The sequence below is a fragment of the Octopus bimaculoides genome, chromosome 6, assembly GCF_046866305.1.
Source record: "Octopus bimaculoides isolate indiv1 chromosome 6, ASM4686630v1, whole genome shotgun sequence".
NCBI classification, from domain to species: domain Eukaryota; kingdom Metazoa; phylum Mollusca; class Cephalopoda; order Octopoda; family Octopodidae; genus Octopus; species Octopus bimaculoides.
The window spans coordinates 97,475,801-97,499,639 of NC_142933.1; the positions used below are offsets into that span (position 1 = coordinate 97,475,801).

The following is a 23,839-nucleotide window of genomic DNA, read 5'->3' on the forward strand; positions in this document are numbered from 1 at the left end:
TCTTATTCATGGACTATGGATAGTTTTTAAATCAAAATGTCACTAAGAAATGAAACTACCGAAAATGGTTTAGTTTATTTAGTTTAACCAACACACTGGTTATCTATCTCAACGCTGCTAAATATGTTCAAGCGGAAATCTTTTTCTAAGAATACATAAATAAATCTTTCACCGGTAGTATTAGTCTTTGAGTTGTCGTGTACGTTTCGAACTTCAGTTAAAGACCATGGGTAAGAAAAACAAGAAAGATTCGAAAGGGAAAGGAAAGGAAAAAACAACGATGAAAACAGAGAAAAAAGCTGAAAAGCGTTTGAAAAAAGAATTGGCTGCTAAAGGAGAAGTGAGTGTCTGTTTTGTTGTTACTAAATCACGTGTAAAGAGAAATGCATGCTTCATATAGGGAAAAATATACGGGAAGCTGTGTTGTTAATTGCCTTACTCAGGTAGGGAAAATATATGGGAATCTGCGATGTTAATTGCCCGTTTCAAAAAGAAAAAATGTGCGAAGTTGTGACATTAATGCCAATTTATTTAATAAACGTCATCAACCTCACAGCGGCATAGCTTCTTTACTCTTACTCGTGTTTCATATATTCCGCTGTTATTTGTCCCTACTGTAACCGTAGATTTTATGCCAATATTGGCCTAATAAGCCACTTCGGGACCTACAAAGACTAAAGCTGTTCAAGAATGTTAAAAGTTTCGTGATTTCCACTTCCGAATGAGATCTTCCAATTGTTATATATCTTAAGTGTGTAAAGTACGTGTTGATATGAGGTGCTAAAAATTGTCTTTTCAACAAACGTTTAGATTTTACTTCTAATGTTACATCAATATGCTTCAGCTTGCTTATCTGGTTGATCCTGCCAACATTGATCATCACTAGTCTTCTCCAATTATTTAAGTATTTGTTCAAATATGAATACTTAAATTACTCTCAATGTGATGTTGATATAAAATCACGATCTTCACTGCTGTTAACTCTTAGGATCGACAAAATAAGTACCTGTAATATTATGTGTCACATCAGTCGATTATATTTTCTGTTCTTTCCATAACAGATATCAACCTAATTTCGGAACTGCAGGGGCGAGAACAAATTGTCATTTATCTTTATTCATATTTTTCTCTCGAAAAACCGTTCAAGTTTTTGTTTTTACAGTTTTAAGAGTGGGGTTAGACTTTTTTTTTCTAAGATTGAGAGATAGTCTGGGTTTTTTTTTTTTTTTTTTTTTTGTAAATATTGATTTAATAGGTAGCCTTTCATCTCATGAATTTGTTTCGGATTTAAACAAGAAAACTATGTTCCACCAGGTACAAGGCTTTTTTTCATATATAGGTAGACTATAATCTGCTGATTCAACAACAGCACATTACTAGTACCTATTTCATTTATTCCTGGAGTTGAAAAAATATAATCTTGAGTTTAATGCTTCAAATTGTGTGGCCTTGTCTTGACATTGTGCAATAGTTGTAAAGTGAATGACACCATCATACAATCAGTGTCATTTGTTTCCAATCTTCTATGAAAATGCGTCCAACTTTGGGGGGAAATTACTTTACTTGGAAACTGGTGAGGATTGGTAACGGGTAGGGCATCCAGCCATAGAAAATGTAAAACCATAAATTCCGTATAACCCATGCAAGCATGGAAAATTAGATGTTAAAATGATGATGATGATTTAATTTCAGCTTAAATCAATATGTCTGATTATCATGAAATCCATTTTGCCTTATTAGATTTATATTGAGTTTGGTTGTTTTGAAAAAAAAAGCATGGCTGATAGTGAATGAATGTGTATGCCTTGTTATACTCTAGTTGCATTTATAAAATTATTTCCAAGAAAAATCAGTGATGATTGATACATCATACGGATTTTAGAATATTATTCTTACTTACTGTATTATAAGTAATTCTGTCCTCATCATTTATATGACATTTGCTGCATTTATATGACATCTGCAGCCTCAATCAAATACCTTATATTTACTGCTAAAGTTACCTCCTAATCAACAATACATCAAATAGGTTCTGCAGGGCTCCTTTGCATATAACCTCACCTTCTAAGGTTCACAGTTCAACTTCGTTTTTCACAAGCCAATGAGGAAACCTGTATATGGTCACACAACCTGTTAGAAATAGCAGTCAACAAAATCCCTTCAAACAATGCTCAGTCATATCGTCATCATTTTATCATCCACTTTTCCATATTTGTATGGGTCAGATGGAATTTGTTGAGACAGATTTACCATGGTCAAATGCTCTTCCTGTCACCAACCTTCTGCTTCCAAACAAGATAATAATATTTTCTCACAAGATTGGAAGCATGACACCATTTGTATGATAGTGAGACTCATTTACAACTATCATGTGATGTCAAAACAAGGAGACACCGACATGCACATGCCCACACACATACACAAGTGCATACATATATATGGATCTTAATGAAGGCTGTAACCTTGATATATTTGTATGTATGTGACTATCTAATGTGCCCATCCATTTTAAAAGTAAAAACACATTGAATAATGTAAATTTGGAGACACTATTTGAAAATACATATGTATCAGAAATGTGGGCTACCAACAAGAACACTGAAAATAAATTAAGATCAATACAAAGAGCCATGGTAAGGAGAATGCTGAAAATTAACAAAATAGGTAAGTGGATAAGAGTGGCAAAAGGTTTAATGGATATCTGGAAAATAAAAATTCTGAAATGGTCTTTCGTTGGGTCATGTATTTAGAAGAAAGGGTAATAGATGGAATAGCAAATTGACTGAGTGGACATGACATCCAGGATAAAGAATGAGGGGAAAGCCCATGCAGAAGTTGGAATGAAGACTTTGTTGAATTCTTTGGCACCCAAACATGGATGAAGAAAACATCAGACTGTAATTGGTAGAGAAAAAATGCTGAGGCCTTCATTCATCATGCAAGGATGAATGAATCTGAAAATATGATGGGGTTGTCATGTTTGAAACTTTTTGATTATAAATCTGTTTAATCAGAGCTGACTTACAGCTAAAACGTCTGTAATTTTTATCACTGAAATCCAATGAAATAATGACTGCATCAACCTACTTATTGACAGGTTGATCTTAAAATTATAAAGAACAATGATAAACAATTATGATTTAAAATAGTGATTTGTTGCTTTGACTGTTTTCAATAATAATTTCTAACTTTGGCAATAACACAGCACATTGTGGGGAGGAGATGTATTTGATTATGTTGATTCCACTACTTGACTGGTATATAGTTCTACTTCAAAATGATAGAAGTAAAACGTCCAGCTTTGATACAAGGCCAAACTTTTGGAGGTGGAATCAATTGATTTAATCAACCCAAATACTTGATGGGTACCTATTTAACCGACTTCAGAAGGATGGAAGTTAAAGTCGATCCTTAGCAGCAATTTGAAATCAGTTTGAAAATGATGTCACCAAATATTCTACTGTTTATAAGGAAGGGATAAGGTTAACTTTTGTTGTTGTTGTAGTAGTTACCTCCCTTTTATTAAATAGCTTAGTGGGCGCTGACACGCACACATACACGTCTTACACCTATCAAAACAGCCTTTTTTTAAGTAGATTTCCCTTTATAATAATAATGATGATGGCAATGAGATTATATTATAAAGTGCATGTGCACAGATTTTTTTTTTAAAAGAATCCAAAATTCAACATTTGATAAAATCGTAGGAATGTTAAAAATTTATTTTACTTTTCCACAATTATGTATGCGCATATTTTATCTTTCAATAAAGATTTTGGTTTTTGGAAAAGCATGCTCCAAAATTTTAGATGTATATGTTGAATATAATTAAGATAAGTTCTCTCTAATTTTCTATAACTTCCAAGAGAATAAAGCATATGATTTTTGTCTTGTTGAGGATATTACAACTTCTCTAGGGTTGGTGCTGTAATAAAATGCATCCAGTTTTCCAGAAAATGGTTAGTGTTTTAAAAGGTTTCCAATAATAGAAAGTAATCCAAAATTGAAATATATCAGTGAGATGTAGTCCTCCAACCCATATAGGAGAGCAATGACTTCAAATAAGAATTAACACTAACAAACCACCACCATCTCACCCCCAACCAGTGCTGGATTAACCATTAAGCGAAACAAGCACGCTCTTTGGACATCAAAAGAAGTGGGGGCAGCACAGGAATTGTTATGGCGCAAAGGAAATCACTTTAAACTTTTAAAAATATTTGAAGTGATTTATATGATCAGAAATATAATTTTGAAGTGTTGATGGTGAGGATCTGATCAAAGACTTTGCAAATAAATAAAGTGGAAGTATACAAAAATAAATATTATTTTCCATCTTACTGTTTGTTTTGTTTCATTTTGAAAAATAAAAATTTATTTTATACTTTATTAGTCTTCATATTTTGAATTACACACATATATATATATATATATATATATATATATATATATATATATATGGGGACACCAAAATTGCTTAAGTGCTAAAGGCCACGATGGGTCTTAATCCAGCCCTGGCCCCAACCCATGCCAGCATGGAAAATGAATATAAAACAATGATGACTACAAGCTAGTCAAATGTGAAACTATTTGCTTGAATTTGGTGTCATCTCACATATGATATGATTCTCCCACTCTAGTTTCTATCCCTAAAGATCAGAAATATATTTTAGCTTTTTATAATTTATTTTTTTACACTCAACTATAATGTACTCCTTTAATCTTGAACCTGCTATCCTGCTTTAATTTCCTGCATTATACAGGTGTAAATACATTAAGTTTGAATCTATTGCAAGCTTCAGTGCAGTATATTTCCATTTATCTATATTTTGTCATCTCATCTATGAAACATTAATTTTCAAAAATCATTTTTGTTTTTTGTTTTTATTTTTAGGAAGATATAGAAAAATTAATTGCTGAATTTCAAGAAAAAGACCGTGAGAAAAATAAGGTAATTGAAGAAAAATGTGATCCTCCATCCCAAAGGTAATAATTACATCAACTTCATCATTGTTTTAACATCTGCTTTTTCATACTAGCATGGGCCAGAGTTTTCTACAGATGGATGCCTTTCCTGATTCCAACTGTCACCTGTTTTCAAGTGAAGTAATAATCTCCCATCTATCAAATAATAAACAGCATGGACATGTTTACATGGAGAACTAGAAATGAATGACATCAAATGAATGAACCTTTTGATATGTTGTGCAATCTTTGTAAACAAGACATCAAGAAGTCCAGTTGTGCTTTCATGGTAGGCTGGAAGCAAATGATACCATCAACATGAACAGCAAGGCCACTGCTCACAACCAGTGAACGTATGTGAAGACATGAGGAAATATGAACTCACTCGTACAAACACAGATATACATACATATATAAATATATATAATAGGCTTCTTTCTGTTTACTTCTACCAAATTCATTCACAAGACTTTGGTTCATCCATGACTACAGTAGAAGATGCTACACAGTAGAACTTAACTCAATACCATGGGGTTGGGAGGTAACAAATACAGAACCATTCTAGTTACACCGATATAGAAAAGTAGATGTAAAACAGATCGCCTGCTTGTCTCCTGTCTTCAAAGCTGCATGGAATATGCAATCCATTACTTGAAAAATAAATGAGAGTTAGCAACAGGAAGGGCATCTGGTTGTAAAAGTTTACCACAATAACATTTATCTAACCCATGCTAGCATGGGAAAAAAAGGATGTAAAAATGAACAAACATTCACACTTTGATACACAAACATTATATTTCTTTTGTTTCAGATGTAATGCCACATTCACTGCACATCCAGATAAAGAAGAATTGGTTTTATTTGGAGGTGAATATTATAATGGAAAGCAAGTGAGTATCAAATTATGAAACTGTTAATTCTGAATTTTGTATTTCCTCTGATAAATGAAAATAGATTCATTAAAACCAAAAATACAGAATTACGTTTCAGAAACATATATATATATTTAGATCAGTTATTTTCAGTAGTTTATTTTGTTTTTGTTACTTCTGCCTTCAGATTAATATTTCTGTGTGTAAATGTTTCTGTCAGCTGAAAACTGAATTCAATTGTTCGTTGTTCATCAAAACTTGCTTGTGCATTACATGTATCCAGACCAGCATGAACTTCTCTGTCTAACAATTTCCTTCATATGGACAAAAATCAAAAGCAGCCTTTTGATACTGTTTTCTGTATACAGGAGGGTTGATACTCCTTGTATTGTCACAGATATGTTACAAACCTTGTCATGAATGCTACTCTCTATCCTTAGCTAAGAAGACAACACTCTTTCACCCAATTCACTCTATTGGGTGTAGTAGGTTCAGTGAATAGGTATGGCTCACTGTTGTAAATAGCGAAAGCACTGTATAACTGATTTTTAACATTTCCACCCCAGAACGATAAAAAGCAAAACTAACCTCAGCTGGATTTCACCTCAGAGCATAAATATCAATTAAAATCACCACCTCAGCTTCCATCCACATGTTGAAAAGAATTTTTTGAGACATTTTTTTTTATGACTCATACCTTTCTTGATGCCAACCATTTTAATTGATTCTTACAACATGCAGGAATATGATGTACCTATTCCAAACACTCAATCTGCTCAGTATAAGTAACAGGAAATAAATAAAAACTAATCCACTTCATCATCATCATCATCGTTTAACGTCCACTTTCCATGCTAGCATGGGTTTGGATGGTTGACTGAGGACTGGTAAGCCAGGAGGCTGCACCAGGCTCTAATCTGGTCTGGCAAGGTTTCTACAGTTGGATGCCCATCCTAATGCTGACCACTCCAAGAGTATAGTGGGTGCTTTTTACATGCCACCGGCACGGGGGCCAGTCAGGTGGCACTGGCATTGACCAAGCTCGAATGGTGCTTTTTACATGCCACTGGCTCTGGCATCGACCACGCTCAAATGGTGATTTTTTATATGCCACCAGCATGGGTACCAATCAGGTGGCACTAGCAACAGTCAAAACTACGGTTTCACATGACTCAAAAAGTCTTCTCAAGCACAGCATATTGCCCAACGATTGAAGGGTACTTTTAAACGGACCAGTTATACAACACTGGCATCGACCACAACTACAATCTCACTTGGCTTGCTGGGTCTTATCAAGCACAGCATATCTCCAAAGGTCTCGGTCACTTGTCATTGCCTCTGTGAGGCCCAACGTTCAAAGGTTGTGCTTCACCACCTGATCCCATGTTTTCCTACGTCTACCTCTTCCACAGGTTCCCTCCACTGTTAGGTTATGACACTTCTTCAGATCAACTATATCAAAGATCTCCTCCATCCATCTTCTCTGACCACTGTTGGGGGGGGGGGGGGGGGGTAGAGACCTCAGGCACTATTAGAAATATTTACAACATAATACAGTGTAAATGTAAATATCGAAAAAAAAAATGTTCTATTGCTAAAAATAAGATTATAATCGGAAGAATAATCATAATCGTTTTTATGTCTGATTTTCCATGCTCGCATGGTTTGGATGGGACTTTTTTTAGGCAGTATTTTACAACTGATGCCAGCCCTTTTAGTTGCTTTATGTCGCACACAGAGATACCCTGCAGGACATGCATAGTAATAGTGTGAAAAATAATAATATTAATAATCCCGCTCAAACATTTAAACATATTTAACCCATTTCTTACTATATTTCTATTGAAATATAGACTGCCTTTGTTTCAATTTTTGAAAACAATAAAGAATTTTGGAAAAATAACTCTCTGGTATTTGGAACATAAATAAACATGAAATTTGTTGGAAGGTTTTAATATATTGATAGACCACTTTAGAACAGGAAATTTCTATTATAGAACTGAGAGGAGGTCTCAATAGGGTATAGCAAAAGGGTTTATTTTAGGTTTGTTTGTTTTTTGTCTTTAACTGCTTTAATGTTGAGTTTTTCATTTTACTTTTTTATTTCATTTTTTTTTTTTTTGCTGACTGAAACCTTTAACCTTTTCCACCATTATTACAGATGTTTATGTACAATGACTTGTTCTTTTATAACACCAAAAAGAATGAGTGGCTCAAAGTCACTGCTCCTAACTCACCACCACCCAGAAGTTCCCATCAGGTAACCCACAGTTTCTCTCATACTTTTGTTTTAATTAATTGACTGCGTGGTTAATTGTTCTCAAATTAAGTATTAAAACTTATGCAACTGATTTTTGTCTAAGAAATTCACTTCACAAACTTGTGGTTTCAGTTTCAGTTTAACTGCATGGTACCTTGACCAAATGTCTTTTACTATCACCCCCAAACCAATCAAAACCCTGTGAGTGAATTTGTTTCACGGAAACTAGCAAAAAAAAAAAAAGGAAAATATGAAATAAGAAAGAATTTCATTTTACTTATGTATGTGCAGGTATGGTTATGTGGTTAAGAAGTTTCCTTCAGAACCACATGGTTAGGGGTTTCAATCCCACTGTGTGAATACTGTCAACTGATGTTCTCTATTATAGCTACAAGTTGACCAATGCCATGAGAGTGAAATTTGATAGACAGAAACTGGAAAACATTTGTTGTATATGTGTATCTATCTATCTATCTATCTATCTCTGTCTGTGTGCATGCAAAATATCATGCTACCTGGAAACAGGTGTGGATTGGCAACAAGTATCTGACCATTGAAAATATGTCTCAAGAAATTCTTATCTATGTGAGTGGGCATTAAAAAGGTGATGGTGGTGATGATGTGTGTATATACTTCTGTGTATTCATGATAGAGTGTGTATTCCCCTTGTGTTGTGCACACTGAGTGTAAATAAAAGTGTCATTGCATATAACAACAGTGTCATTTGTTTGCAATCCTCTGCAGAAGCATGTTATGGCTGTTTGTTGTTTGAAAGATTGGGAGAAAACAAATGAGGGTTGGCGTCAGGAAGAGCATCCTGTTGCAGAAAATTCTACCTCAACAAAGTCTCATCTGACCCATGCACACGTGGAAAAGTCCAGCACACTCTATAAAGTGGTTGGTATTAAGAGGAGCATCCAGTTATAAAAATCATGCCAAATCAGACTGGAGTCTGGTGCCCCCCACCCCACCTCAGTTTGTTATTTCTGGTCACGCCATCCAACCCATGCCAGCATGGACAACAGACGTTAAATGATGATGAGTCATGTGTATATGTTTGTTTCCTTGTCTTGACATCATCATGTGCTAATTGTAAGCAAACATTATCATCACACAAACACTATCATTTCACTTCCATGAAAGCATGTTTTGACTGGGAGAAAATATTACCGTGTTCAGAAAAAGGTGAGGCTTGGTGATGAGAAGAGCGTCCGACTCAACAAATTTCGTTTGACCAATACAAGCACAGAAAAGTTGATGACATCGATGGTGGCAGTGATGATGATGATTTTACAATATCCATCTTATTTTTTGTTATTAATCTCATGAGAAAAGTTCAACCTCTGCTTGTAGGACACATTATTTGTACAGTACCTTAATTAATATTGGTTATAGTGATGTATTGTTGATATTTAGCCTCTGTTCAGCACAAGTAATGATCCCACTGTATTTGTTCAGACATAATGCATCATCATCATCATCATCATCGTTTAACGTCCGCTTTCCATGCTAGCATGGGTTGGACGATTTGACTGAGGACTGGTGAAACCGGATGGCAACACCAGGCTCCAGTCTGATTTGGCAGAGTTTCTACAGCTGGATGCCCTTCCTAACGCCAACCACTCAGAGAGTGTAGTGGGTGCTTTTACGTGTCACCCGCACGAAAACGGCCACGCTCGAAATGGTGTCTTTTATGTGCCACCCGCACAAGCCAGTCCAGGGGCACTGGCAACGATCTCGCTCGAAAATCCTACAGGAGCCAGTCAGGCGGTACTGGCAACGGCCACGCTCAAAATGGTGCATCTCATGTGCCACCCGCACAAGAACCAGTCCAGGGGCACTGGCAACGATCTTACTTGGCTTGCCGGGTCTTCTCACGCACAGCCCATTTCCAAAGGTCTCGGTCCGTAGTCATCGCCTCGGTGAGGCCCAATGTACGAAGGTCTTGCCTCACCACCTCAGCCCAGGTCTTCCTGGGCCTACCTCTTCCACGGGTTCCCTCAACTGTTAGGGTGTGGCACTTTGAATGCATGTGGAACTCTATTATTCAATGTTTACTCTCTTTTTAAGACAGCAGTGTCTGCTTTTAAGGAAATTTAAGTGTTATTTATAGCAGATAGAATGACCACACGGACGGTTTCTCGTCGGCTTTTTGCAACATGTAGATGGAACAAGAAAGAGTTATGTACTTTCGCTAGGGACACATTGCATATGCTGACTAGTCCCAACAGAAGAGAGGACAATAACAGAATAAGGATACAGCAAGGTTCCATATTTCACTTCCCTGAATAAATAATATTGTTTTTTTATTGGGGGTTACAAATTTAGAGAATTTACAAATTATGGCTCCTGGAAGTTTGGTAAGTGCAGTGTCAATCATGTGGAATTTGAACCCTGAACATAAAAGCATTTAGTTTGTTATTTCACCACTTTTTTTTTCTATGTTCTCAAATATATAAATAACTAAAATTGCTTCTCTTAATGCTTTTATCTCTTTCTAGGCTGTCATGTTAAAACAAGGTGGAGGTCAGCTGTGGATATTTGGTGGTGAATTTTCCAACCATAGTCAATCTCAGTTTTACCACTTCAAAGATCTTTGGGTGTTTTATCTAAAAGATAAAAAGTGGGAGAAAGTGAAGTAAATTTCCATTTTTTTTTTCTCTTTTCTGCATGTTGTTTTATTCATTCATTTACTGCATTTATTTTATATTGACATGACTGCTATGTATTCATATCATATATTTCTTGTCCCATCAATTCAGTTTAAGTATGTATAACTTGTGTTATATCTGAGGTTCCCAAGTCTACCATTGTGACCCATTTCAGAAAACAATAATCTTTCTTGGATTTGTATTTAATATTTAAGTACAAAAAATGATTTTCCATAAATGTATTAAACATTCCTATGTAAATTTCGGAAGCATTTTTTCAATGTTCAGAATTTCTAAAACAAAGAATAAACTACTTGCATTAGTTGTTGGCTTTCAGGACATTACATCCTTCAAAACTTCCATACTTCTTGAAATTCATCAACAATACACCTGATGTACCCCTCCCCCCTTTTTTCTTAAACAACTCATTCACTGTTCACTTCCTGTGCATTATTCTATGTACTCTGCATGCACTTTTGGCTACTTTTTTCTGATGAGTTGTTGTACATCTAACACTGTATGCAATAGGTTCATTATTATCATTATATTTCAGTGTAGTCTATCTAATGGTGGTCTGCTCTTGGGCAAGTCCTGTGCTTGTGAACCTTTTCCAGCACTCCCCATACGATCTGGCAGGGCCCATACCTTCCCCTGCTGCCATTAAATAGATTACTGAAACTTTGGTTAGCATAACTAGACTTAGGGTGAATATTGGAGTGGTTTCTTGCCCCAAAGTTAGTTCCTGTTTCCATCATGCTTGCTTGGAAAAGCAGATGTTAAACAAGAAAATGAACATACACATGTGAACCTCAGCATTTGTGTGGACTACATGTCAGTTATATAGCATATAGATGAGTTTCTCTACTGTATTGCCTTGTATTAGGCTTATGGGTAAAATATTTAACCCAACTTACCTTTACCGAAGAGGAAATGAAAAACTTATAAATGCAGCTCTGGTCACATCTAATTGATGGCACAGGCAGTTGATTGAACAATTAAATATAATCCGTATATTGCCCTTTTTGATAACTCATACCTCTGCTCATTTTTTGTGTTGATAATTTGTCTTTTGTTATTATATATTTTGAATTGTTTTGGTTATCTAAGAATAATTCATTTTACTTCTTGTTCTTTTCTTTCCATAATTTTCATTTTAGGGCTGTCGGAGGACCTTCATCTCGAAGTGGCCATCGTATGGTTAACTACAAAAAAATGTTGGTAGTTTTTGGTGGTTTCAATGACAACTACAGGTATTATTATTATTATTAATATTAGTATTAGTATTACCTCCGCCTTAGCAAAGATGGAGGTATTGTTTTCAGGTGTGTTTGTTTTGTCCATGGACAAAATATCTCAAGAATCACTGGATGGATTGAGATGAAACTTTCAGGGATGTTTGGCTTCATGACTGGTATGACCTGATTAAATTTTGGGATTGATTTGGTTCCGGACAAGGATTCTGGATTATTCATATCTTCAGTATTTTACTGAAAAAGCAAAACTAACTTTAGTAATTGAGTTATAAATAGATTAACCCTTTAGCATTTAAACCAGCCATATCTGGCTAAAATATTCTACTTGTTTTATGCTCAAATTGGTCAGATCCTGCCTCTCATACCTATCCTAAAATATCATTCTAAAAATATACAATCATATCTTCAAAATCTCAAAGCTACAAGATAATAGATGCTTAATTCAAAGCAATGTGAATAAATAAGCATTGCATTTGACAGTAAAACTTAAACCAAAACCCTTTTTTTATTTATTAATCACGTAAGGAATATTTTATAATGGCATTTTTCACTTTAATGCTACTTAATGCTATTGTCTAACTTTATATTTTTGTGATGTTTTAACCTTGTGAAGGCAAAACCAAATCTTCCCGATCTGTCTCCTGTTTGTAATATGAGTCATTCTGCTGTTATTATGAGTAGATATTTTATTGAAACTACAAAAATCTGATTCTAGTTGTATTGGAACCCAGAACTGTATGATACTGAACGCAAGGTGTTTTAACTTTTTTGTTATGAATTCACCTGAGACCAAGTCTGGTTCTACGAGCCAAACTTCTTGTCTTAAACTGATCTACATTAAAACTTTCCATTGAAATTTCATGTTAATTTATGTTTCAGATATTAGTTTTGTAATGAAAAGTTATTTTACAAAGCTCTTCATTATTGTCAAAATTAATTGTGTATTTCAACAGAAATATGGTAACAAAAGGGTTAAAAGTCATCTGGAAATAGCAGAATATAAACAGATGTTAAAAAGGTATTACAATTCATGATTTATAATTTTGGTTTATTTACTTTAATTTCAAAGAGATTACAAATACTACAATGATGTCCACATCTTCAACCTGGAAACTTACACTTGGATTAAGGTAACCATTAATGGCACTCCACCTTCACCTCGTTCAGGCTGCATTTTGGTTTCAAGTCCGAGTCTAAACAAGATTTTTGTATTTGGAGGTTACAGTAAACAACCAATTAAGAAAGATGTTGACCAGGGTTGTTGCCACACTGACATGTTTGCTTTAATGCCAGAAGGTAAAATATTCTTTGAATTTCTTTTAATAAATTCTTATTCCATCTCTCCTTCCCCACCCAACCTCTCTCTCTATATATATAATGTACCACAAAAATAACAACTTCTTCTTTAAGAGCATGTGTGTTTGAGAAGGTTAAATGAAAGCGCTCACACACTAGAAAAAACTTCTTCCCAAAAAAGGTTACTAACATCTTGATAAAAGATTTCATGACAATTTTTTTAAAGTAATTTTTTTTAAATATTATCTTTGCACTTCAAAAAACTGTATTAAGTAATTCTCATAGACTTTCAACTATGCTGATGATGGAAGTAAGTTGAGCGATGTATTTTTACATCTCTTTAATCCTGAAACGAGTACACAGTTAATCAAAGCCGGGTGGATTCGTTATTTTTTCTCTTTGCTTGTGTGGGTTGCAAGTGATGCTGTCTGGGAGATATATTTTGGTAGTGGAATAGTGTTTTAACTGCTATTTCTAAATTTCGGTATGTGATGAAGCAATTTTTGCCGAACCCTAATTATAATTATGCTTTTAATTATAAAACTTTTATACAGATAAACTAATGTCTAAGCTGAGTTTTGGTTTGAAAGTGATGAAGAAACTGAAAGTGTTTGTGGATTCAATATGTTTGTAGGGGACACACTGGTGTGAGGAAGAGCTTAGCTTCTACATGCTTTTGAAACTGGTAGATGTTTTTGACTTCTGCACCTGGTGGTGTTAGCAAAATGAGGAAGCTGAGGAGAATTATTTGTACTGAAGTCATTGAGGACTATAATTTTAAAGAAGGAAGAGTTGGGGTGGATGCTGTTAAGAAGGGACAAATAATTAAATAATTGCTGATGACTGAAATATCCTTTAATTGTGAGAGAAATGCCATTGGGTTGGCAAGAAGTAGGCAGCAAGCTGGCTGAAACATTAGCACACCAGGCGAAATGTTTAGCAGTATTTCGTTTGCCGTTACGTTCTGAGTTCAAATTCCACCAAGGTTGACTTTGCCTTTCATCCTTTCGGGGTCGATTAAATAAGTACCAGTTATGCACTGGGGTCAATATAATCAACTTAATCCCTTTGTCTGTCCTTGTTTGTCCCCTCTATGTTTAGCCCTTTGTTGGTAGTAAAGAAATAAGAAGTAGAGTGGATAGTTGCAATGGATGTCTTATGTAGGAATGGCAAACAAGTAGTGTAACATGTGCAAGAACTTATGTCTTTAGTTGTTACAAAACACCTTCATCTTCTCCTTCAGGTAAACAAGAGAAAAGCAGTATGGTGTCATTACACTGGAAATGGCAACCTGTGAAGCAGTCTGGCTTTTGTCCTGACCCACGAAGCAGTATGACTTCTGTTGTGGTGCCAGGTTCAAATCATGCCATATGCTTTGGTGGAGTCTATGATGATGTAAGTATTTCTAAAGAATTTCCGAAGTATTTGGTTCATCTTCTTCACCTTCTTCACATTGTGTTGTTTCATTTTAGAATATTTTATGTGAAACAAATTCATAACCTATCATATTTTGTTTTATATTTGCATTTCACAAAACAAGAATAGAATGTTTGTACAAGTCGTGTGGTACTATTGTCATTGAGGCTAATTTTATTAAAACGATATATCTTAAATTTTGTATTCTAAATAAAAAAATTTTAATGAAAAATATCAAAGATTATTACCTCTTTAATTAGGAACTATGGAACCAAAGTGGTCATGATGATATTACAGAGGGTTCTCAGTGATTTCAATTTCATTTACATTGCTAATATCATTTCAAAGAGCGAGAATGTCATAACTTGACAATTCCATCTTCTGTGAATACAGAGCAAAATATCTAATCATAGTTTTTGAGTTCAAATTTACTAGTGGTATTTCATATTTAGTAATTTATGTTATTTTACATTGCTTCTATTTATCTTGATGGGGAATATTATGTGCAATAAATTAGCATATTATCCAGAAAAAATTTTTTTTTTCTGTAGCATGATAATAGTAATGGAGGAAAGTGACAGACTTTGACACCAACAACCAAGTGAGAGAGAGTTGCATGTTTACATAGATTTACAAGTGCAGACTTCATCCTTTGAAAAGAAGTCAATGTGGCCAGATAATTCATATTTTTAAATAAACTCCTTTGTATCAATCTTTTAATAATGTCCTGTTATTTTAGGAGGAAAATGAAGAAACCATCACCAGTAAATTCTTTAATGATTTATATTCCATTGATCTTGAGATGGGTTACTGGAACAAAATAACAATCAAGTATGTCTTATTTTCTAAACTTGATATCAATGTTAAAATGCTTTGAGTAACTTTACTGTAGATAATATTCTACATTGTGTATATGTATACATCATTGTCATAAGCTAAATCTGTCAGCCAATATTCTTCATTCATACATAACCAATCTCGTTTATTATATTATTAAATATTGTGTAAAATAACAAAATAGTGAAGACAGAGAGCTTTTTACAATGTGAAAAGGAAACCCTTATCTATTTCAACCACAAAGGCCCTGCATCAGAAGTAAACAGTCAAGAAATGAGCACCGACCATGTTGATCATTGTGTGGACAACAACTCCTGTGATGTCCATGTGAGTGGTGATGGCAGCGATAGGCATTAACAGCAGCCATTCCCCAAATGGTGCCACTAGTGGTGGCAGAGTTCATAGTAGGAACAGTGGTGATGTACTCACAACTCACTCATACAGACACCACAGGTTTGCTGTCTAAACAATAATAATCAATATGATCAGTACTGTACAAGACTTAGATTTGCTTTCGATGGACTTTTGTGCTTAAAATATATAAAGATTGTTACACTTTTCCTTTTTTACATTGTAAGAAGTTCTCTGTCTTCACTATTTTGATATTTTACTTCTTTATCACAATACTCCAACTAAGGTACAACACCTTTCTTACATAATGTGGTTTTTGTTATATTTTTCATTAGTGAAAAGAAGACAACAGGTGAGAAGAAGCGCCGTAAAAAACAAGAAGATGAATGTGATCAAGACAAAAGTTCCGATGATGAAGCAAAAACTGAAGATTCTGCTGAAAATGCTGCAGCAAATTTGGAACAGTTAGAATTAAAAGACCCTGTCGAAATGGTGATTATTTTGAAAAGCTGTTTTGTATTCACTTTTTCATTCTAACATGGATGACATACTCCAGGACATTTTAATAATGGAATATAAATTGCTGAAGCATTGGTTTCAATAGTGAGATGCTCTTCGTTTCTAATATTAGCACAAGGCTACACATTTTTAGGGGGCAAATATAGCTCATTTAATTGACTCCAATATCTCACTGATATTTTATTTTGTTGACTGACGAAGAATGAAAGGCAGAGTTGACCTCTTCAAGACTTGAACACAGGATGTAAAGATCCATAACTAACTGCAAAACATTATGTCTGATGCTGTGATGATCCTGCCAAACTACTGCTGTAGTGCTCTTCCTAATGTTAACTGCTCAGCTGCGAAATAAGACTAGCAACCATTTTAGCTGGATGGACTGCACAATAACATATCTCATTACAGCACAAATCACAATTTAATTTTAGGATGTAGTCAGAGGAAGAAATACAACATCCATGGCATTTTACAAAACCTCTGAGACTCATGGGAAGAAAAGAAGAAGTTGTCTTCAGACCTGAAACTAAGCTTGGATACTTACTATAGAATGAACCCTGCTAAAAGCACCCAAGAGTCAGATGGTGGTGTTAAATCAGGCAATGGATTAAGTCTGGTTAAAAATTGCTTGAACACTGAGGGTAAAAGCATAGGCATGTCCATGTGATTAAAAGCTTATTTCACAACTCATGTTGTTCTGGGTTCAGTCCTACTTCATGGCACTCTGGGCAAGTGTCTCCTACAATAGCTCCAAATGAACCAACGCTTTGTGAGTGAAATTTGATAAAAGAAAACTGTGCAGAAGCTCATTGGATAATATGCTTATTCTTGGTTGGTAAACCATAAAATCAGTGGTGTAGAACCTTCTTTTCATATCACTACCTCTGATACCAATTAAGTTCATCCTTCTTTTTTTTTTTTTTTTTTTTGTCATTATTAATTGTTTAATATTGGTTTTAAATTTTGGCACAAGGTCAACAATTTCAAGGGAAGAGGTAAGGTGATTACATCAACCCCAGTCCTTAACTGGTACTTGTTTTATTGATCTCAAAATAATAAAAGGTAGAAGTTGAACACAGAATATAAAGACAGACAAAATGTTGCTAAGAATTCTACCAGCTCGCTGCTGTATAATAAATTTTTAATATTAAGTTCTTTTGTATAGGTGTGAGCCCGTACTCTCAATATATTACTGTTATTTATTTAATTAACCTTGCTGTTAATAGAATCAACAGTAAAGTTAACATCAACTAGATTTAATTTTGTCTTTCAAATTTGAAACAAAAAATTGGTATTTTACATATGTAAATATTGAGTGTGTAGGTGCAAATGGCTGAATACTGTATTAAGCACTACACAGCACCTAGTTTGGTGCCACATAGTTCTGAGTTGAAATTCCACACAACTACTAACTATACTTATGCTAGTAATATACTATTGTTGAATCAACGGTGTACACTTGTTTTTTTTTCTTTTTTTTTCAAACAGAACAGACTTACCAAAAAATAGAATTCATTAAAATTGTATTGTTAATGTCTTAACTTAGTCTTGAATGTTATTGATCAATAATGCAACTTTGGTTTTAATTTGCTTCTGTAAAGCCTAGTGTGTTGATCCCCAATTTAACCAGACATTTCTGGAATATTTACCAAATTGTTTTTAATAGGGCCTCATGGGGGCAGTGACATCAAGCCAAGTGAGATTGTAGTCATGGCCAATGCCAGTGTTGCGTAACTGGCCCATTAAAAGCACTCTTCAATCATTGGGCGATATGCTGTGCTTGTGAAGATCTTTCAAACCGAGTAAAATCATAGTCGTGGCTGATGCCAGTGCCATTTGACTGGCACCTGTGCTGGTACCATGTAAAAAGTACTGTTTGGGCATTGGGCCTCATGGAAGTAGTGACAGGTGACCAAGACTTTTGGCAATATACCATGCTTGTGTAGACCTGTCAAGCCAAGTGAGACCATAGTCGTGGCCAATGCTGGTGTCAGGTCACTGGTACCTGTGCTGGTGGCGTGTAGAAAACACTCATTACACTCTTGGAGTGGTCAGCATTAGGAATGGCATCCAGCCATAGGAACTTTACCAAATCAGATCGAAATTTGGTGCAGCCCTGCCAGCTTACCAGTTTTCAGTCAAACCCTCCAACCCATGCCAGCACAGAAAGCAGGCGTTAAATGATGATGATGTCTAATCAAGAATTTCTTTGAGATTTCATGGAAAACTGATATATTTTTTAAAACATTAGGCTGACAGAATCGTTAATGCATTGAACAAAATACTTAATGGAATTTCTTCCAGCTCTATATTCTCAGTTCAGATTGCACCAAAGTTGACTTTACCTTTCACTCTTTTGGGGGTTAATACAATAAGGTACCAGTCAAGTACTGGGATCAATGTAATCAAGGAGTATATTTTTTTTAAAGTTATATGTTTTAGTTGTTGATGTTTTATTGTGAAGAAAATTTCAAGGGGTTTTTAATATTTTTTTTAGGTATCTACAAGCAGTGACGGTGTATTTACTGTGGTCATAGGACCAAGTTCTAAAACATCTTCCGGTGTCACAGAATCTGATAATCCATCTTCAAATACATTTGATCCGTTTATGCCATCTCCAAGAATGAACTGTTTATTAGCAATCACAGGTGGTCAGCTTTATTTATATGGAGGTCTCTTTGAAGATGGTGATGCACAGGTTACTTTGTCTGACTTTTATTTTTTGGATCTCAGCAAGAAACACAAATGGAATACAATTATTGAAATGGATACTAAAAAGCTAGTAAGTGGTCAATCCATCTACCATCATATTTTATCAATAGGTTACAATCACTGGAAAGCACATAACCTAGTGGTGAGGGTGTTGGGTTCTCATGATTGTAAGAGTGTGAGTTCAATTCTTGGACCAGGTAACATATCGTATTGTTGAGCAAAGCACTTCATTTCATGTTACCTCAGTCGACTAGTCTACTGAGTTGAGAATGTATACCAACTGACTGCTGGTACAGCTCTCACTCCCTCTGGCAGTCACATCCTCAATGTTCCACTGGGTCAAGAGTGGGAAAGTCAAAAGGGTGACTGTTCTTGTCTGCAAGTCTAGGTACCTAAAACAACTAACAAAAGTGTGGTGTAAGTGTTGTATGGGGAATCAATACTACTTAATATAAATGAGAATGCACAGAACAGTCTGAGAAGAGTGTCATATGTGCAGTCATAGTGTACAGGTCGTAGGAATTATTGAATAGAGGTATCGTGGAGTGTTTGTTGAAGATACACAACTGGAGAGTAATAAGAGAACATCAGGAACGTTTGATATTATAACAGTGATGACAAGAAGTCGTATGTCATATCAGTAAGCTACCAGCTCATGATGGCTGAGCTTTTTCTAAGAATAATTCAGTTTCAAATCTCTTAATAAATAACTTAAAGGGTTTTCAACTGAATCATCACCAGATTTTAAAGGTCATTTTCCCTGCTAAACTAGACTAGCTTTGCAGGCTCTATGAGCATACCTTCTGATGGTACCCATTATGGCCCCCTTTTTAAGGTAATGATTTATAACAAGTTGCTCTTCATAATGCCAATCCTCTAATTTGCTTCTTATGACATGTAAAGGTAAGGTATACCTGTTCAAAAGCCAGAACTCATTCAGTGAAGTGATGTATTGAATGAATTATGCTAAAACAATCTTAATGAATTGAAATTTGCTTCTTAGTTGGAGAAAGCAAACGAATGCCTAGCAGTAATTGTTAGTGATTCCTAAAGGGAAAGGAGATAATTTCAACTTCACAAAATAGGTCCAGGCATGGTGGTGTTGTAAGAAGTTTGCTTTCCACTTCCTAGTAGTGGTCCCACGTTCAGCCCCACTGTGTGGCACCTTGGGCAAGTGTCTTGTACTATGGCCCAAAGCCAGGCAAGACATTGTGAGTGGATTTGGTAAATGGAAACTAAAGATGCCTGGCATGTGTGTTTGTGTGTGTATATATATATTTTGTCCTGTACTTATCTCTGTGTGTTTACCTATTTTTCACTCGTTGGTGATATCCTGTACTTAATGTGTATGTTTAATTAATTATATATATATGTATGTATGCATATGTAGTCAATAAAACATATAACAGAAAAGAAGTACACTCTAAAGAATAGAGCAGTAATTATTAAAGTTAAATTCTAGTCATAGAGTTACCAAAGGTTTCATATCCACAAAGCCAAAGCCTTGTGGACAGCTCAAGCTGTTCACAAGGCTTTGGGTTTCGTGGATACAAAACTCTATGACCAGAATTTTACTTTTTGTTTTAATGTGTGTGTGAGTGTGTAACTAGCAGTCTGTCAGTTACAATGACAAGTGTTCCAATTTATCTTTTTCAACAGAACAGACTGCTCATGAAATTAATGTGCAGATGGCTGAACACTTCACTGGCATGTGTGCCCTTGACGTAGTTCTGGCCCTTTGAAATACAGGTACCACTCATCTTTGCCAGCTGAATGGACTGGAGCAACATGAAATGAAGTGTCTTGCTCAGGGACACAATGCACCACTGCATATCAAACTCGTGACATTATGATCAAGAACTGAATACACGAACCACTGAGCCACATGCCTTCATTACATGCATTGTCTCTTCTATTTTTAAATTATTATGAATCTTCCATTGAGGTGGGAGTCGGTTTCCATTAAAGATACAAGGCTCCATTTTGATATGTAGGTAACACAGACAAATTCACATTTGGGACTTGAGAACAGTCATGCATATTTTTACTGTTCCACTCACAGATTGGACTTGTAATGTACGAACCAGCCAGTCTATCTATTTGTCTCTCTATCTATCTATCTATGCATGCATGTATGTATAAGTTTAATAAATTCTGATAGCCACAATATGGTTGACACTAAGTACCATCCCTATTTAGCTGTTGAATGTGTATTGAGGTTTGATGGCATTACTAATTACTGTTACTGTGAAGATATTGTATTTATCTTATGTAACTGTTTCAATTATATTCACAATGATCTCCTTCCTTTCATATAGTATGTACGTACGTCTGTCTGTCTGTCTATCTGCCTGTCTTTTTCTACTCCTTCAAGAATTTTTTTCTTCAATTGGGAGAATATTTTATGTATGTCAAGTACATTGTCCCGTAACTTACTGTTTAAATCCAAGCCATTAGCTCTCTTGAGTTATTTCCCCTTAGCTCATTTTATTAGTCTTTAATTACGTTATTTAGTACTTTGCCTCAGCTCATTCAAAATTGAATTTATTAAAATTGTTCTTGAATATAAGTCCGCATTGGCTACCATAACACTTAGTCAGAACACATATTGAAGGATGATGTGAATAAAGACAGACGTGAAGTAGTCAACTGCAGATTTTATGTAAACGTTGAATGTAATTTAGATGGGTCTCTATTACCAAGAAGCTTATAATATTTCCTTCTCTTGTTGCAGGAATGGGAGGAATCAGATTCTTCAGATGATGATAAAGAAAGTGACAGTTCGGATACTGGTAAGTCAATGTGAAGTATTCATTCAGTAATCTTTACCTTTATATCAGTCTTCGTTTTCTTATTTAAATACCAGCTTTAGATATCAAACAATCAGAAAATTCCTTACACTGTGAAAATGATGAAAGCATTCACTCCACTGAATTATAAAGTCTACTAGATCTTGAGTTACATGTTCATACAGACTGCAAGGATTTTCCAGTACATCTTGGCAGGATCCTTAACCAGATATTTTGGGACTGTTACTTTTAATGAATTGAGGTGTATTTCTTGTTTTTAATGTTGAATCTTTTCAAGATAAGTGCTGTAGAACAAAGGTGAGTTCTTGGTGTGCCAAAGCTGCAATATAGTTACAGTTTCACTCCTGAAGACAGTTTGTTTCATTTAACGTCCGCTTTCCATGCTAGCATAGGTTGGACGATTTAACTGAGGACTGGTGGACCAGGAGGCGACACCAGGCTCCAATCTGATTTGGCAGAGTTTCTGATTGGAGCCTGGTGTCGCCTCCTGGTCCACCAGTCCTCAGTCAACCCATGCTAGCATGGAAAGCGAACGTTAAACGACGATGATATGCTGTAGCAAAAGCTAAGATGTAAGACTTCTTGATTAACATGATGAAGCCTTTCATCTGACATCCACCCATCATCAACATCATCATTTAACAGCCATTTTCCATGCTGGCATGAGTTGGATGGTTTGACAAGATCTGTCAAGGCACAAGGCTTCTTTAAGGTCCAACATCAGCATTGCCATGGTTTCTACAGCTGGATGCCAACCACTTTACAGAGAGTAGTAAGTGCTTTTTCTTCGTGAGGACGTCCCTATTCACTCTCCTCCTACCTTCTTACAACTTTACCTACTCCTTCCCTCATTCTTCTGTATATACACTCTCTTCTGTCCATCTCATGGACATGTTGCCATGAGGGTATGTTCAGGCAGTTCATTGTCACCATATTTACTTCAGTTTGAGCCCCATATCCGCCCCACCACCCATCCATATAAAATTCGAGCAAGCCAATTCGAGGTCCAAACAGTAAATCTGTTCCTGTTTCCCCCAGCATACTTTAACATCTCAACACTTTGCTTCAAACGACCATCTTATTTCTTATCCTCCTTCCTAGTCAAGGCAATCTCACTAGTGCTGGGGCCATGCATAAGGCACTCAGTGCCCTTCAAAAAGAAGTTGGCATTAAGAACATCCAACCATAGAAACATGTCAGAACTGTGACTTTGGCACAAATTACAGTCCTCTGAACCATTGGTTCCTTTCAAAATATCCAACCCATGACAGCATGGAAAGCAGATGTAAAATGATGCTGATGATGAGAAAGAAGATTGATAACGTACTGTTTTATTTTTTGTTTTCAGAATCTGATATGGATGTGGACGACAATGTTCCAGATATAAATGATGGAGAAAGTGAAGAAAAATACTTTGAACGTACACAAGAACTCTGGCTTCAGCAAGCCAAAGAGAATGCTGAGGCTGAAAACGAAACTCTCAGTGTTAAACAAATAAAGAAACTTGCTTTACGGATGTGCCAAGACTACCTTCATGACGATTGAGTTTTCTGTAATAAAATATATATTTCTAATAATTTGGTCTTGCTTTAAATTCATTAATAACTAAATACAAATGAGATGAGGAGAAGTTATCAAAGTCTTTCTGGTTTGAAACTATGTAAATATAAACAATATAAAATAGAATGTGAAGACTGCGTTGAACCTGAGTAACATATAGATTTATTTCCCTTGAGTTTTTATGTACATTTTGTATTGGCTAGGGATGAGAAATGAATTGCATCAGTTGATTGGTTAAATAGTTAACTGATTTATTGAAATATTTACATTCTACCTCAAACATTTATTTCGTATTCTGAACAAGATACAAAGCATTCAGCTCGTTTACTTGGTGACGGAA

At 35.3% G+C, this 23,839-nt stretch overlaps 1 protein-coding gene across 1 annotated transcript; it reads left to right on the forward strand.

The window, feature by feature from the left end:
- Nucleotides 1–128: 128 nt before the first annotated feature.
- Nucleotides 129–23,516, forward strand: LOC106870242 (kelch domain-containing protein 4). The gene is made up of 13 exons (XM_014916258.3): nt 129–340; nt 4,895–4,986; nt 5,777–5,855; nt 7,999–8,097; nt 10,599–10,735; nt 11,906–11,998; nt 13,071–13,297; nt 14,541–14,692; nt 15,453–15,544; nt 16,237–16,393; nt 18,915–19,199; nt 21,864–21,921; nt 23,288–23,516. The coding sequence occupies exons 1-13, from the start codon at nt 227–229 to the stop codon at nt 23,482–23,484; spliced, it is 1,782 nt and encodes a 593-aa protein (XP_014771744.1). The 5' UTR covers nt 129–226; the 3' UTR covers nt 23,485–23,516.
- The last annotated feature ends 323 nt before the right edge of the window (nt 23,517–23,839 follow it).